Consider the following 15881-nt stretch of genomic DNA (forward strand, 5'->3'; position numbering starts at 1 on the left):
CTTGGCACCGTGAGAGGGGCCGGGGAGGCGGGGGGAGGGGCGGCCCGTGCGCAGGGCCGGGGGGAGGGGAGGGAGAGGTGGGGCGGGGCGGCTGCGGCTCACGACAGCAACCAGCGCCGCCGCGGGGCTAGCGGGAGCCGGGGGCTGGGCCGACCACGCGCGGGGCACCACGGGAGCGGGAGTCCGAAACCAGTCGGCCGTCACCCTTAGACCGCGCCTGAAGAGCATAGACCCCGCGTTGCGGCCCGAGAGGGGTAAGGCGCAGGGGCCCCCGGGAAATGTAGTCCGGACGCTTCGCTCCTTCCGCCGGGAGCTAGGGCCGCGAGAGCTGGGACTATAGTTCAGAAAGCCATCTCCGGCGCTGCCGGGAAGTGTGGTTCTCGCCGCAGACCCCTCCCATGGTTTCTGTAGAGGCCAGCGGCACGCTCGAACTACCACTCCCAGGGTGCAGTGGCTGCGGACCCTGGGAAATCCCAAAGACACTGGGAAATGAAGTTTGCGACTGCAAGAGGCGTGGGCTGCTAAAGGGGCCGCGGCAAAGGATTAGTGTCAGAGGTGCGACCCGGCGGTCGTTCTGCGCAGCATGGAGGGAAGGTGCTTGAGAGACCCCGGCTTTGCAGACCCTGTGCTCAAGGAGTGGAGGCGGGTGGCGGAAAGCAGGGTAGAGCACGCGTTCCTCGAGCCGTGGACTGGGGGTCCCAGACTCAGACCCTGCGCGCCGTTGCTTGCTGTGGAAGGGGCGAATAACTTGGTGTCTCACAGGCTTCCCCCACAGGGCTTGCTGCTAAGTCAGCCTGGACTTCGCGGCCCTCGCGGGCCCCTACCTCTGGGGGAGGACTGATAGACCCGGGAGATGGAGGTGCTCCCCGCCCCGCCCCGCTGACAGTGGATGCTCGGCCACCAGGGGCCGCTACAGGACAAGAGGCAAGGCTGTCCTTCCCTCTCCCCTGCGCACAGACTGAAGTCTGGACTCGGCTTGTCCTGAGAGGAGGGCACAGGAAAACTCTTTCTTTTGGTGATGAGATCGCCAGTCCCCCACAGTTAATTTTCACTCGTGCAGACTTCACTTCCCACACCCCACACGGACTCGCTTGCCCAGGCTCATAGGGCCAGCGGTCATCTGGGAGAAGGTCTCGGCGCCCTTGCTGCAGTGCTTCTTGGAGCCAAATGTGCTACGCTGCCGTACCTGCGGTGCTGGGTCAGAAGCCTATCCAGCCCGGCGGCCCGTCTTTCATTATTTAATTTTATTGTTGGATGAAGCCAGAGAAGGTACCGACACCGTCAGGTGGTGGAGGAAGGGGATCTACAGGGAGAAGTCGAGGCCCGGGATGGCCTTGAAGAGGAGGAGTAGAGGAATGTGGAGCGAATGGTCCATCCAGGTGGGAGCTGGCTGGGCGAGTGGCCGCGCATGTGCGCCTGCATGGAGGCTAGGCTGGGGCAGCCCGCCCGGCACAGAGGGCAGCGGTAGGGTGCGACCCCATGCGTCCGCAGGTGTTTGGTCATGGCTGAGAAGTCCCGGGAGCGCTGGGGACATAGGCTGCAGGAAAAGGGCTTCTCTCCTAGGGCAAGTGGAGGGGGAGGGCGGTGAAGGAAAGAAGGGGCGGAGGCTGGCCTAGGGGGTGATCTGGGCAACTGGACAAAGGAATTGTGTGGGAGCCAAGCAACCGGTGAAGGACTCAGGGACAGACTGGAGTTTGTAAGGGAGCAGATAATTCACCGAGGGCGGGGGGCCCATACCTGTGTGGACTCGGTAGTGTGTCTCCATCTGATGCTTGAGTGTGAACCTCTTTCCACAGACAGAACAAGAATAGGGCCGAGACCGAGCAGGAGGGGGTGGGGGAGGTTGTTGGCGAGGCGGGCCTGCTGTGCTCACCTGACTCACACAGGTTGCAAGTGCACCTGTGGGGACAGAAAAGGCATGGCTGGGAATCCCAGAGCTGGATCACTGGTACTCCCAGGCAAGACATCAGGAGGTACAGTGGGACTGAAGGCAAAGGTGCCCTCACCCTACTCACCTGTGTGCTTCTGATTACAGTCTTCCATGTCCCCAGGGCTGAGCTTTTCGGAGCCCTGGGGGAGGGAACCTGGAGAGAGCAGAGTGAAGTTGGTGCCCTACTCAAGCTGGACTTCTGGAGCCCCAGCCTCAGGAGAGAGAGCATGTTATAATATTTGTACAGGTCACTGAGGGGCTTACCTGGGGCAGGACTGGAGGAGGCCAACTGGCTGTGGTTCCAGAGACCTTTCTCAGGGTTCAGGGACAGTGGGATCCTGGGGATGGGGTGGGGAAGAGTTAGCCTTGGCAAAACCTGGCCAAACCCATCCTGGGGAGAGAGGAGTCCGGAGTCCTCCTCAGGGGCTCGGCTTTGACTTCCCCTGTGATGAAAGCTTCTTGTCCTATCACCAGCTCAGGAAATGTACAGTAGAGATAAGAGATGTGGTACCCCTTCCACCCATCACTGTCTGCCTATCCTGAGCCACTCCCTCCCAGCCAGGGAGGTCTTCCACTAGGCTCTTCACTCACCTCTGGTCCTGAGGCCAGACCTCCTGCCAGGCTCCAGTGATGGGGGTGCTATGAGAGAAGGGAGTGCCATATCTGGGTGGCAACAGCAGGATGCTCCACAGGGCAGGCTGGCCCTCCCTGAACCAAGGGGTCTCAGCCCACCAGGGCCTAGGAATGACGCTGTTTTGGAGGGAGCCTGGTGGGGGAAGGGGGCCAGGGAACTCCCGAAGTCTTTCATCAGAACTCCCTGGGCTCTCTGTCACCCACATAATCACTTCTTGCTTTCCATCTATTCCCCCATGGCCAAGAGGGGATTGCTTGAGTTTCTCCTTTGATCTCATCTCCTCCCCTTCACTCTCCTGCAGTGGTTCTGCTCTCTCAGGGCTCTCTCTTGGTGGCCTTTGCTCATGCAGTGTCTCCCATTCTATTCTACGAGCACTAACACATTTTTCTGGTCTCTGCTCTCCATGTCCCCCCAGTCCTCTTTCAGAATCCCTTGTGGGTTTCTCTGGCTCCTCCTGATGTTCCCTCAGCCCTGGACCCAGCTCTCTAACCCCATCCCATCGAGCCCTCCTGCATGCGTCTTCCAGGGACTGCACCCCCAAGGCCCTGGCCGCTTCCTCAAGGGGCCCCAGTTCCCCCGGCTGCAGCTCTACAGTCTCCCCATAAACAAAGTACAGAAGCTGGGCAAAGGTAGAAGGGCTGATGCCTTTCACCAGAGCCCAGCGGCCCCTACGGCCCAGCTGCTGGCTCGCACCTGCCAGCACCAGGCTGTGGGCAGGGAATTCCTGGCTCCCCACAGTGATCAGGGTATCACATAATGCTGGCCGGAGCCTGGCTGCTAGCCGTACCAGCCGATCAGAGCTGTAGGGGCTAGGCAGTCTTGTCCGGAACAAGGGCATCGTGCCTTGCCTGGGTACCAATCTCAGAGGATCTGAAAGAAAGGCCACAGTGTGGGGTCCATGGTGGAAAGGGAAGAGAGCAACGGCATATTCTCAAGCCTGTGGAGGTGAGGGGAGAAAGAGTGAGTTGCAGGTTCAGAGCTCTCTGTGTCCTGAATGAGGCACATAAACTAACCCAAGAGAGGATCTGAGCTTACCTAGAATCATAACAGACCAGGGGGTAGGGATGAGGGTGGGGATGGCAGGAGAATGGAAATTAGACCAAATTCGGGACTTAAAAGAGTAAGGACCAAGCAGTTAGCAACCATATCAAATGGTGGGTTTAAGGCTGGTGTAAGATGGGTCCAGTCAGTTAGCAGTCTCTGACTTAAAAGATAGCAGAGGTTGATACTTATGCTACTCCAAGCCTTTCTGTGGGGAAAGACCTTGGAGCAGGCCAGGCTGTCTTCTTTCCAGACAAAGAAATTACCATAAGACCCAGTCAGCCCTGGCAATTAGGGATGGAGCACGACACTGCTTCACGGGAGAGTTTAGAAAGCTAGCGTGCCACCCCCTCACCCCCACCCCAAGCCCATCACATGAAGTTGAGTAGTCCTGAGAGGCAGAAAGGGCAGCAAGACTGAGGTCATAGCTGCAGAAGGGCATGCTCAAAGGCATCAATAGATTATCTCCCTGTGGCTGAAACTTCTAGAACATGTCCTCAGAGAAGGACCTAGAAGAGACCAAAGAATCCCCTCCAGTGGGTTGAGAGAACAGGTGCACAAGCCACAGAAGAGATGGTTCCCAACTCAAGGATGGAGAGAGATTTTGGAGAAGGTTTTGACCCCTGAGGAAGTGGGAGAAAGGGAAATGGGAACGGTAGAGGGGGAGGTATTTCCTTTCCAGATTAGGGTAGGGAGATGGTTTAATTTTGTTTCCCACAAACCAAAAGCAAGGAATAGATAGAGTCCAAACAAGGTGGAAATTTATCACATATCAAAACTACCACGTTGGCTTTGAAGAAGAGAACTGGGAACTGAGATACTAAGAGATCAACAGACCTAAGTGTCTCAGCAGGCATATTCCTAAGTGTGGGCTCACTGTGAGTAAGGACCCTTATTGGGAGAATTACTGCTTGGACACCTCGGGGAGAAGGCTACTAATTGGCAAGAAGTGAACAGAAGAGGGGGTGTAATGGGAGGAAAGTCTCAGCTGGGGAGAAGCAACCACTCACCGGTTGTAGCTTCCTCCTGGACACCGCATGCTCTGAACTGCTGTTGGGGCTCCTGGGGCCCCCCTGGAGCTAGCCCCGCCCCTGACCTCACAGTCTTCCATTGGGTGTCCCAAGTACCAGTCTGCCACAGTCCCCCAAGGGGGTGTGGTTTTATAACCCTGGCTCTGCTTCACTCCCCTCTCCCCAGGATAGAACACCCTCTCTACTTCCAGATTCAAGACATTCTGGCTCCCTGTCTCCTTATTTCATTTGTGAACTTCTAGAGTCAAAGAAGTTCATCTGAGGGGTGCCTAGCTGGCTCAGTCGGTAGAGCATGCTACCCTGGATCTCTGGGTTGTAGGTTCGAGCCCTGTGTTGGGTGTAGAGAGTACTTTAAAAAAATCAAATAAAAATCTTTTTTTAAAAAAGTTCATTTGAGGCAACAAGGAGTTTGGAATAATCAGACCTGCATTTGAGTCTCATCTCTGCCATTTACTAGTTGAGTCACCTTGAGCAAGTCGCCTCTCTGAGCCTCAGTTACCTCATCCATGAAATAGGGATAACCTTTGCTTACCGCATTTGGAGGTGAGGATAAAGATAAAATGACATGATAAATGTGAAAGTGGTTTGTCAGTACATCACATCATTCAAATAGTATTAATTCTGCTACTGAGAAGCATCAGTAGAGCTCTAGCAGCTGGAAGCTGTTTCTACTACCTCAGAAATAAAAAGGGCTGAAACATCTGGATTCCAAGGAGAGAGTGAAAGAGGGCCAAAAGCATGCATCGTCCTTCCTTGCCTTGACTTAGTACTAGGGAAGCTTTAACTGCTCTGTGGAAATGACCCCTGTCATCTGGGCCACCACTGGGGACTGAATGTGCAAGTGACTCAGATTCTCCCATCAAGCTTTGAAGGGGGCAACCCCAGGAAGGGCCTGCGGTGGTCTTCGAAGAGAAAACTCCCTTTTCTTGGGTTGATGACAAATGACATTTCTCTGAAATCATAACCCTGGGGTTTCTTTCACTTCCTGCCAAAAGGGTCAAGCTCTCAGGAGATTTCCCCTGTTTTCACACTTTAGTGCTTGTTAACCTGGGGAAAGGAGGTCTGAGAGACTCAAATTTCTTTTTCTGTTTTTTATTATTCCATTATCTCCCATCCTGTGGCACATTTTTCATTCTTTCAACAAACGTAGAGAGATCATTTATGGTATGTGCCTGCTGCATCGTATATGCCCAGTAAATAACTGGAAGATGTGCAAGTCAGGCACTGGTAGGCTGCTCTGGTGACATGACAGAGTCTGGTTCCCCCTGGGCTTCTCCCTTAGATCCTCGTCCCCTCCTAGACCCAAATATTCTGTCTCTAAACTCATGTTTCCCTCTTTTGTTCAGGACCCCAAAATATTCAGACCAGCCTTCTACTTTCTCCCTCCAGACCAAACATACCTTCCCTCTACTTCTTGTTCTAGCTTGGGTGCAGGCAGATGTTAATCCTTTCTATACAGGCAGGGTGTGCCAATGGGTGAGGCTGGTGGAGGGCAATAATAGGGTGGGGAGAGGGGAAGATGAGTCAGAGTGAAAGGGAAAATGCAAATGGACAGGCTGTATTCATGTGCTACTCTGAACGTTAAATATTTTCCATTTCTGAGCTTTCTAACTCCTCATACCACCACACCCAGGGACTCCTTAGACACCCATATTAAAGACACTTGGCCTGAACATATAAAAGCACCAATCCCTGATATGTATGCATACAGAGAAAAACATCCTTTTTTCAACACAGAAATACAATCCCTGGAGATACGGAATAAGTGGGGAAAGCCATGAGAGAGAAACCCCACATGTAGAAGGAAGGTACAGGGGTCTGGACGATTACATCATCACCCCTTGCCTCCCAGCTCTACTTCATGGGCCTATGACTCAGCTCTCTCACTGGTATGATCTGCCCATTGATGATCAAGAATGTTGGAAACTGTGCTCAAAGGGCAGAATTCTGTGTAAGCCAATTGTAGCTGACGAGGAGTGTCAGCAGGCTTCCGGGAAACATGGAGGAGAAGGCGCAAGGAGATTCCCCATCCAGTGAACAAAAGCCCCCAAGAATGGGAAGCCTCATTTTGCCTCCCATCTGGTGTCTACCCGACCTAAGGATATCCTTTTAGAGACCGCCTCCTTAGAGGTATCTCCAGGGCCCTCTACACCTTAGCCCTTATGCTGGTGACACTTCAGGCCCTTCTCTCTACCTGCATTCTTGACTACACAGCCCAAGACTTCTTGCATTGAGCAGTAACAGCAGAAGCATGAATAAATTGCCTTTGACTTGGAAGGGTAGGGACACTGCTAACTGTCTATTTTTGAAAGGTCTCCCATCACAGTCTCAAAACTCTTGTCCAGCTTCCACTTCCCAGGTTGACTCTGTAGAAATCACTTGCAGTTGTCTTATGGGGTGGACACAGGAAACCATGAGTTTTGAGGACACAAACCTGCATCCTGGGAGAGGGTACAGTGAGTAGAAGAGATTAGGTAGGGCATAACTGGAAGGAAGTATGTGGGAAAATGAGGTATGATTTTTGCCTCTCAGTCCTAACACATTACTAACTAAAGTTTAAAATCTGATATTTTTTTATTCTCACTGATAGGCTTGATGATAAACTCCTTCATAAGCCCCTGCAGGTACAATCCAGCTTTATATAAAAATGTCAACACAGCAATACAGGTATGGATTCTCCTCAAATATAATTAAAGCTAAACCATCAGAATAGGCCAGTTAGAGGTATGATTACTTGTTTCATGAAAATGTTCTCTCTTTGTCTCACTTTTAAAAATTTTATTTATTTGTTTGTTTGTTTGTTTGTTTGTTTTAAGTAGGCTTCGTGCCCAGTGCAGAGCCCAACACAGGGCTTGAACTCACAACCCTGAGATCAAGACCTGAGCTGAGGTCAAGAGTCAGATGCTTAACTGACTGAGCCACCCTGGTTGCCCCTATCTCACTTATTTTAAATATTGAGTACCTCCAAAACCAAGGTAAACAAGATTCAAATTAGAAAAATTCTATGAACTTTCTACTCTCCAGGAACACAACTCTTTCTTCAAATTAAGGTGGTTAAACTCCCCCACAGCATTTCATACAGATTTAAGACCAATTATCTAAATCTTACATAAAATTTCAAATGCCCACTCTTTCTAGTTAAGTACATCCAATATATACCAGAGAAGAGACACCACGGAATAAATTAGTTTCTTTCTTCCTTCAAATCTATGTTTCATATAACTCAAGAACCAGATATAATCATAGCCAGTGAGCTGAATCTAGGCCATAGAGACCCTATCATAGTATATCTTTTGTGGATTAAGTGGAAAAGAACTAGACTAAAGTGAAAAAACAAAAACAAAAAAACTTAGGTTCCACTGCATCCTTCCTGTTGGATGGCCTTTGTTTTTTCAGCCCTAATATGGAGCTAACTCTTCTGAGACCCTCAACTTCCTCACAGGGGCTGTCTTCAAGACCAGAGCTGAATGCCAATATTTCCTTAAACCCAGGCAAAAGGCCCCACTCTGACCCCCTCTGGCTGTGTCCCTCGCCTTAGGCTAAGGATCCCAAGGACATCTAGGAAGACCCCACCTGGAACATATGTTCCTCCAATTCTAGGCCATGCTCTAGGAGTTTGGAACCCTGAACCTCCTCACCCAAATGGCCCACTTCTAGGACCTACATGGCCCTCAACCCCAGGTCTATACTCATGAGTGAATTGTGTGATTGATGTACACACCCCAGGCCCTGGTAGGTAGACTGAGCTCAGACATGCAGTCTAGTATATGAAATGCCTTGAAGTGTGTGCCAACACCAGGTTTGGGAAGAAAAGAAGACATCATTTCTAGTCTTGTCTGGTCCCTGTATATAATACAGCAGCCTACTTTATTCCAATGATTCTTAACCTCGTAAGTTAAGGGGGTCACCATTCCTTTTAAAATTGTAAGGTATGGAATCAACTGTTTACACTAGAAAATTGTAGATACTCGTACCATTTTGCATGTGAATGACAAGGGATTCACAGATTGCTCTGCGGTCAGTCCTTGGACAGGTTAGATGCTTCTTGCTCATCCGTGTGGCTGCCTTGCACCCCCTCCAATACAATATGCATACAGTTTTTCTTATGATTTCCAGGAGTTCAAACCCCCCTGAAATCCACTCATAGACCACTTCCTTGCATTCCCTCACCCAAGGTTTAAGAACTCTGGGTGTACATGAAAGCACTCTGAAAACTTTAATACCATGTAGAATTTGAACAGCTGAGTGAAATTAGATATAAACACCCTGCCCCGTAAGTATAAAAGATTTTCTGTAAAGACAACCTGGGTGATTTCCTAAGGAGCAGGATGTCTCACACACCTCTTTCTATGCTCCGGTACAATATCCATCTTCCTTATGCATCTGGCCTCATTTTTATAGCCTGGTATCTTCTGGGAATGACCAGAGTTTGGGGAAGAGTGGGGACAGGGAGCGAAAGGCTCTAAACGTTACCCAATCCTGTTTTTTTCCTAGAGACATCACATAGCAATAGTATCTCATGGAGGTCAAACAACGTATCTGAGATTCAGAAACTCCCTCCTCAAGAACCTCCGGAAGACCATGGGCCTAACCTCCTAGCCAGGTTGTCTAACCTGGACCCGGTACTGGAAAACCTGCCAACAGCACCTCAAGCTGGAGTCCAGAGACCCGAACTCTCCCCGCCGCGTCCCACCCCCCCCCACCCCCACCCCCCACCCCCGGCAAAGCCTTGCAACCACATATTCTCAGCACAGCCTGGATGCAATAGCCTTTGACAACTTCTCATCAGGCTTTCAACCCCGGCAACACTCACTCTCAGCCCAGGCTGGATCCAAAGACTCCAGAAAACCTCTCAAGTGTACATTAGTTTCATCTTTTGGCCAGTGACTCCCAACAACCTCTGGAGAGTCACAGGTCTCTCCTTCCAAGTCACCAGATCCAGACTCAGTCCAGAGACCTCAGACAACCTCTCACAGTTCAGAGGCCATACCTCATGGCCAATGACACCATGCAGAGCTCCAAAAGGCTTTCAACTGCCTCATAAGCTAGCCTCAGGGACCATGGACCAACTCATAGGGCATGTTGGCCTAGCCTCTGCCCAGCCTGGGTCCAAGGGTGCCCAGGAGGCCCCGTTCCCAGCCTCACCAGGGCAAAGGAAGTCTCCAGGGACTAAAGCCCTCAGTCCTCAATTCTTGACCCTCACAGCCACCACTCAAGCTCCCACACCCCAGCTTTTGCCTGGGTCAGCTCAGGCCTGAAGAAGTGTAAGAAAAACCATGGCACTCACTGACTCAGACCCTGTTCTTCTTCCCACAGCCTCACATACACTGAGGGCAGTGCAAGATCCAGTGTCCGTTAGAAAGTAAGGATGAGCGTGAGGCCAGGAGCTCGAAGCCTGGGCGCGTGCACAGCTCAGGAGCTCGAAGCCTGGGCGCGTGCACAGCTCGCTTGTCTCCCTGAGGCGGACGCTGATTGGCTGCAGTGTGGACCGCATCTACTGAGCATTCTCAACATCCTAGGCGGCACCTAGGACAGCTCCACTTGCTCCCTCCAGCCTCGCACCCACCGCTGATTGGCTGCGAAGCTCCCTCCCGCCCTGCTTGCTGTGCGGAGTGGCAGGGCTTTGAGTCTAATTGGTCCGCGGACTCAGGTTTCAGGTCTCTAAGACAGATCTTATCCTCTAGCCCGTCCCCCACCCCTTCTAATTGGCTGCGGAATTTGCTCTTCCTCCGTCCCCCTATGAAAAAACTAGGCCCCGAACCTCTTTCGCTAACAGCCTTGGAATCTTCCTCTGCAAGGGCTCAGGATACCACCAGTTCTTTGCTCCTGTCTTGCCAACGAGTGGCTCTCGTTGCAAACCCTTTCATCTCTCTCTCTCAACCCCTGACAGTCTATGAAATGTATGTCTGTGATTGGTTGGGAGGCCCTCAAGAGCCAGCCGGGATTCAGGTGCCTGTGGGCAGCTCCCCTTTCCTGCCTCTTGCCTTGCTTCACTACTGATTGGCTGCAGAACGCCCCCTGCCTCACCTGGACGTATGCGGGGGCAGGGAAGGCACCAGAGGGGCAGTGCCTTGACCCGTGATTGGTCAAATGCTCATTGCCTGTCAGCTGAGGCAGGGTTAACTGCGTACTTCACGTACCAGCCTCCCCTGACCGCCCCACAACCCCACCCCAGCCAACACACCAGAGAGAATGGCCCATTGCTTTGCCCCACCATTAAGTTGGTCAGAGCTAAGAGCCCAGCCAGCTGGCGTTCTACCCAGGAAGGGCTGTAGTGCTGACAGGCGACTAGCGCGAACGGCGCCAGTCCGAGAGCACTACTTGCCTCTCTCCTTCCATGAGCTCGGCTGCGGTTGCACTGCTGATTGGCTGGCTCCACTCTCTTCTAAGTGGCTTAGCCTTGCGTTCGCGCAGGGACACATCCAATGAGGAGCGAGGGCGCTTTCAGGAGGCGGGCATTGTTCGACCGGTTCCACTTCTGATTGGTCCAGGGGCTTGCCTCTTCTCTTTTGATCGATCAGAGGGGCGGGAGGCGGGAGCCCAGCTCAACGGTTATCAGGCGGCAGTTGGAGTTCTGTCCCTGTGCTTCAAATTTCAGCTTCAGGGCTCGGTGGAGTGTTGTCTGGCGCCTACTTCCCCGTAGCTAGCTGAGGAACTGGGGAGGGAACACGGGGGCAGGAGGACCTGGGACTGTCGCTGCAGCTCCCAGTCGGGATGGAGACCGACTGAGGCGAGTGGCGGACCGGCGGGTGCAAACCGCTCAAAAAGCTGGAAGAGTCAGGTGCTGTAATAGTAGTAACAGCAGCTCCCGCTCACCGAGCCCTTTTGGTGTACCGCTGTGCGTGCATCATCTCACTGACTCCTTCTACATAACCCTGTGAGGGAGCAGATTACTCTGCCGGTTAACCTCCAAGGGTCATTTGTCGCCCACAGCGAAAGCCGGCATTGCTGGAACTCCGACCTTGTTCTAGAGAGTCCGGCATTCGAGCTACACTATGATTAAGTAGGGTTGATTTTGTAGATGTGGGGTGGGGCCTGATGTGATCACCTTGGCCCTGGCTTACCTCGTCCATACATGAAGGTGTTTGGGTTTTGGTTTTGGACTAGGATCTGATCCTGAAGGCTTCACTCAGTACATATGCTCAAGCCCTCAAACTTTTAGGTAAATGCATTTGCATTCTGGGAAAGGATAATTTTAATGTTTATTTCTGAGAAAGAGAGAGAGCGAGCACAAGCGGGGGAGGGGCAAAGAGAGAGCGAGACAGAGGATCCGAAACAGGCCCCGTGCTGACAGCACAGAGCGGGACGCGGGACTCGAACTCATGAACTGTGAGATCATGACCTGAGCTACAGTAGCCGCTTACCTGACTGAGCCACCCAGGCACCCGAGGGAGTCGTTTAGACAAAAGAAATTTTTTCCCCACCCCACAGTTCTGGAGGCTGGAAGTCCAAGATCAAACTGCCAATAGAGTTGGTTTCTCCTGAGGATTCTCTCCTTGGCCTGCAGATGTCTGCCTTCTCACTGTGTCCTCCTATGGCCTTTCCCCTATGCACGCACACTCCTTGTGTCTCCTCTTTTGATGAGGTGCCATGTAAACTGTTTTGTGTCAGTAAACTGTTTGTGTCAGTTCACATATTGAAACCTAATCCCCAATGTGGTATTTGGAGATGGGGGGGCTTTGAGAGGCGATTAGGTCATCAGGGGGTGGAGCCCTTATGAATAGGATTAGCGCCTTTATAAAAAAAGGCCCCAGAGATCTCCCTTGCCCCTTCTACCATGAGATGTTCAGTAAGTAGACCGTCATCCATGAACCAGATCCACCAGTGCCTTGATCTGGGACATCCCAGCCTCCAGAAAAATAGATTTCTGTTGTTTATAAGCTACCCAGCCCATGGTGTTCTATTATGGCAGCCTGAGCAGACTAAGACATAGTCCTATTGGATTAAGGCCCTACCCTTATGACCGCATTTACCCTTAATTCCCTCCTTAAAGGACCCCTCTCCAAATACAGCCATGTTGTGGGTTAGGGCTTCAACATGGGAATTTTGGAGGGGACACAATTCAGTCTGTAACACAGAATATCTACCACTAAAGGCCTCGAAGTTTGGTAGGGGAGAGACAAATTACTTACTTCAGAGGGAGGGGGCACATCAGAATGGTTAAGATGTTAGCTCTGGGAACCAGACTGACAGGTTTGGGTCCTGCCTGTACCAGTTATCAACTGTGTGAACTTGAGCAATTTTCTTCCACTTCCTGTGCCTCATAAGAATCAAATGAATAGACACCCCTGATATTCTTAGAATAGCCCCTGGCATGGAGCAAGCGCTGATGGGCTATTGTTGGCCATCGTTATTGGTTGCAAGTAAACTTAAAACTATACTAAGTGCTCTGAAGAAAAATCACAAGAGAGATACTTTAAGAAAGTAAAACAGGACGCTAACCTGGCCAGGGTTTTCAAGAAAGGCTTCCTGGAGGAAGTGAATGCTTGAAGTAAGATTTTCCAAATAATCACTAACACGACTAGGAGAAGGGTGAGTCTTCTGGGCAATGGTCAGATAGGTCCCAGAGCTCTGGGGTGAGAGGAGGCATGGCCCCGAAGTCCATTGTTGTTGGAATGGAGAGAGCAAAGTGAGAGGGAGCAGGGGAAGCAGGGGAAGCAGGGGAGAGTGAGGCTGGATGTGGTGGGCGGGGCCTGGCCCAGTAGGCCATGTTCAGGAGGGCTGGCATTTCCTAAGAACCACGCGCAAAGTCGCAGGAGGAGGTGTTTATTACTTTTCAAAGTTTTTGTTTTTATTTAAACATAAGTTTAAATGCCTCTGGAAAGGCAGAGAGAGAGGGAGTCAGAATCCCAAGCAGGCTCCTTGGCAGAGCCCGATGCGGGGCTCAAACCCACAAACTGCAAGATGTTTATTTTTGCGAGATGTTTGACCTGAGCTGAAATCAACCGACTGAGCCACCCAGGTGCCCCCCTTCCCCCCCCCTTTTTTTTTTTTTTTACAGAGAATGGTTTAACCCTTCCTGGCAATGCTGCAAGCCCTGCCACGTGAACAAACTTGGGCTGGCCTGCGGTAGACACATGGCCCAGTTCAGAGCCATTACCCCAGCCACCTACACCCACTGCCAGCCAGCCATACATGTGAGTGAAACCACCCCAGACCAAACAGCCCCCAGTCACTAGCTGACTGCAGCTGCGAGAGTCAGCCCAGGTGAGACCAACTGGAGAACTGAACTGCCTGGCTGGGCTCAGCCCAAATGGTCCAGAAGAATCAGGAGCTACAAAATAATAATTATTTTAAGCCACTGTGTTTCGGGTGGTTAAAAAAAAAGCTAACTGACATACCCTGGACCAGAGTAGTTTCTAGGCAACAAATATCACTTACCTGGATTCTGGGTCTTGAAAGTTGAAAAATTCCTTCTGTTTCCAGACTGGTTTCTTCGATTTTTTGAACGAATTTTTATGAGATGAACTTATTTTTTAAAAAAATTTTTAATATTTATTTTTGAGAGACAGAGCATGAGTGGGGGAGGAACAGAGAGAGGAAGACATAGAATCCAAAGCAGGCTCCAGGCTCTGAGCTGTCAGCACAGAGCCCGAGGCGGGGCTCGAACTGAAGAACAATGAGATCATGACCTGACCCGGAGTCAGCTGCTTAATAACCGACTGAGCCTTGGAGGTGCCCCTTATGAGATGAACTTTAATGCCTGGGACCTTTTGGTCATTTTTCCCCTAGTAGGACTGAAAGTGGCTTTTCAAAAAACAAACAAACAAACAAAAACCAGTTGCTCTGCTTTGCATCTATTTTCGTTTGCAGAGCATCTGAATAGGCAATTAAGGGAGAAATCATGATTCTATTTCATATTTTCGATACTTCTCTTGGTTAAATGATGCATCCCTAGCTGGGCTCAAGGAGGTGCTAGAGGTGGCCAGCTACAAGGGGGAGGGGAGTAACAGCCACCTGTTGGGCACAGCCCATTGCCAACTGGAACAAAGCCCTGGAATCTGGAGAGAAGCCTCTAACTTGCAGTGTCCCTCCAGCGCCCTCTACTGACAAGACCTGACCTCATGCCAGCTGATAAATATTGGAATTAAGAGGCAATCAATCAAAAATTGGCCCGGTGACTAATGGGCTCCCCAAATGTTAATAACAATGATAGTCAAGAGAATGGCTAACATTGAGTTCTCAGTGTTATTTATCTCTGAATAATCAGGAGACAGCTTATGGGGAGAGAGGATAGTGGTCCTTTCTGTGTCTATGGTCTGTTCACCCTTCCCTAGGCTCAGAGCCTGAGTTGGCCCTGGGTAGCCAACTTTCCCCCTGGCAGGGCAGGCCCATTGGGTGGAGCTGAGTCCATCCCTGCTCCAAGGCAGGCATGTGCCCGGGGGATGGTGAGTCAGAGCTCTCTCCAACCCTCCACACCACATTGTGGTGGTGGGACAATGGGAAATAATCCAGGGGAGGAGCCATGACACCTCCAGAAACTCAGACATCCAGACAGGATGTGGATCTGGTGCTGACACTCCTTGCCTCGCTTCCCTGCTAGTTTTAAAAATTCCTTTTTCTACCTAGCACTTACTATCCTCTGACATGTATGTTTCCCTTCTTGGTTTCCTTGATCTCCTCCTCTGAAAGGTAAGCTTTTATAAAGGGAGAGACTGAGGTCTGATTTGTTCCCTGCCGGGTCCCCAGATCTAGAACAGTGCCTGGCGCACATGTTAGGCAAGCAATAAATATGTGAATGTATGAATGAGTCATTAACAATTATACCACCTAGGACAGGGGCAGATGCAACTTACCTCAGCATAGCTTCCTGGGCCCCCAACTGGGTCTTAAGATATCAGTGACATTGTCTGCATAACATTGGTTCTCACTGGGTCTGGAAAATTTGAGTCTTCTAATTCTACAGTGCCTTGAATACCCAGGACTTAACACCAGTTAAAGAATTTTTGATAAATTCAGTGCGTTGTCCATTTGATAACATGAACATCTTATCTTGTGAGTTGGTTTCTAGTGAATCACCCTATTTCCTTATTTTCACTCCAGTCCTCAGCCATGTGTAATTTCTTCCTGCAATCCAAAATGAAAACATTTTGAAATAATGCCAACAGATAAAAAATGTCAAATAGGGGCGCCTGGGTGGCTCAGTCAGTTGAGTGCCCGACTTCGGCTTAGGTCATGATCTCCTGGTTTGTGGATTCGAGCCCCGCGACGGGCTCTGTGTTGACAGCTCAGAGCCTGGAGCCTG

General features: G+C 51.0%; 1 protein-coding gene and 1 long non-coding RNA gene across 5 annotated transcripts; one reads left to right on the forward strand and one right to left on the reverse strand.

Moving 5' to 3' along the window:
• Nucleotides 1–1222: 1222 nt before the first annotated feature.
• Nucleotides 1223–10031, reverse strand: ZBTB32 (zinc finger and BTB domain containing 32). Of its 4 annotated transcripts, none has more exons than XM_040446087.1 (6): nucleotides 9924–10031; nucleotides 2522–3434; nucleotides 2195–2268; nucleotides 2016–2084; nucleotides 1738–1899; nucleotides 1223–1559 (listed from the first exon to the last, which is right to left on the reverse strand). In XM_040446087.1, exons 2-6 carry the CDS (start codon nucleotides 3400–3402, stop codon nucleotides 1282–1284), a joined length of 1464 nt encoding a protein of 487 aa, XP_040302021.1. In that variant the 5' UTR covers nucleotides 3403–3434; nucleotides 9924–10031; the 3' UTR covers nucleotides 1223–1281. The 4 variants fall into 4 exon arrangements, with proteins under 4 accessions (XP_040302021.1, XP_040302022.1, XP_040302020.1 ...); XM_040446088.1 differs by having other exon boundaries at nucleotides 2522–3501; XM_040446086.1 differs by lacking the exon at nucleotides 9924–10031 and adding an exon at nucleotides 4616–4704 and having other exon boundaries at nucleotides 2522–3501.
• A 29-nt stretch (nucleotides 10032–10060) lies between these two features.
• On the forward strand, nucleotides 10061–14111 carry LOC121011555 (uncharacterized). The gene is made up of 2 exons (XR_005781641.1): nucleotides 10061–11798; nucleotides 13638–14111. It is a non-coding gene; the product is annotated as an uncharacterized LOC121011555 (long non-coding RNA).
• Nucleotides 14112–15881: the final 1770 nt, after the last annotated feature.

Source organism: Herpailurus yagouaroundi, unplaced genomic scaffold (assembly GCF_014898765.1).
Source record: "Herpailurus yagouaroundi ecotype Mexico unplaced genomic scaffold, PumYag 194, whole genome shotgun sequence".
NCBI classification, from domain to species: Eukaryota; Metazoa; Chordata; class Mammalia; order Carnivora; family Felidae; genus Herpailurus; species Herpailurus yagouaroundi.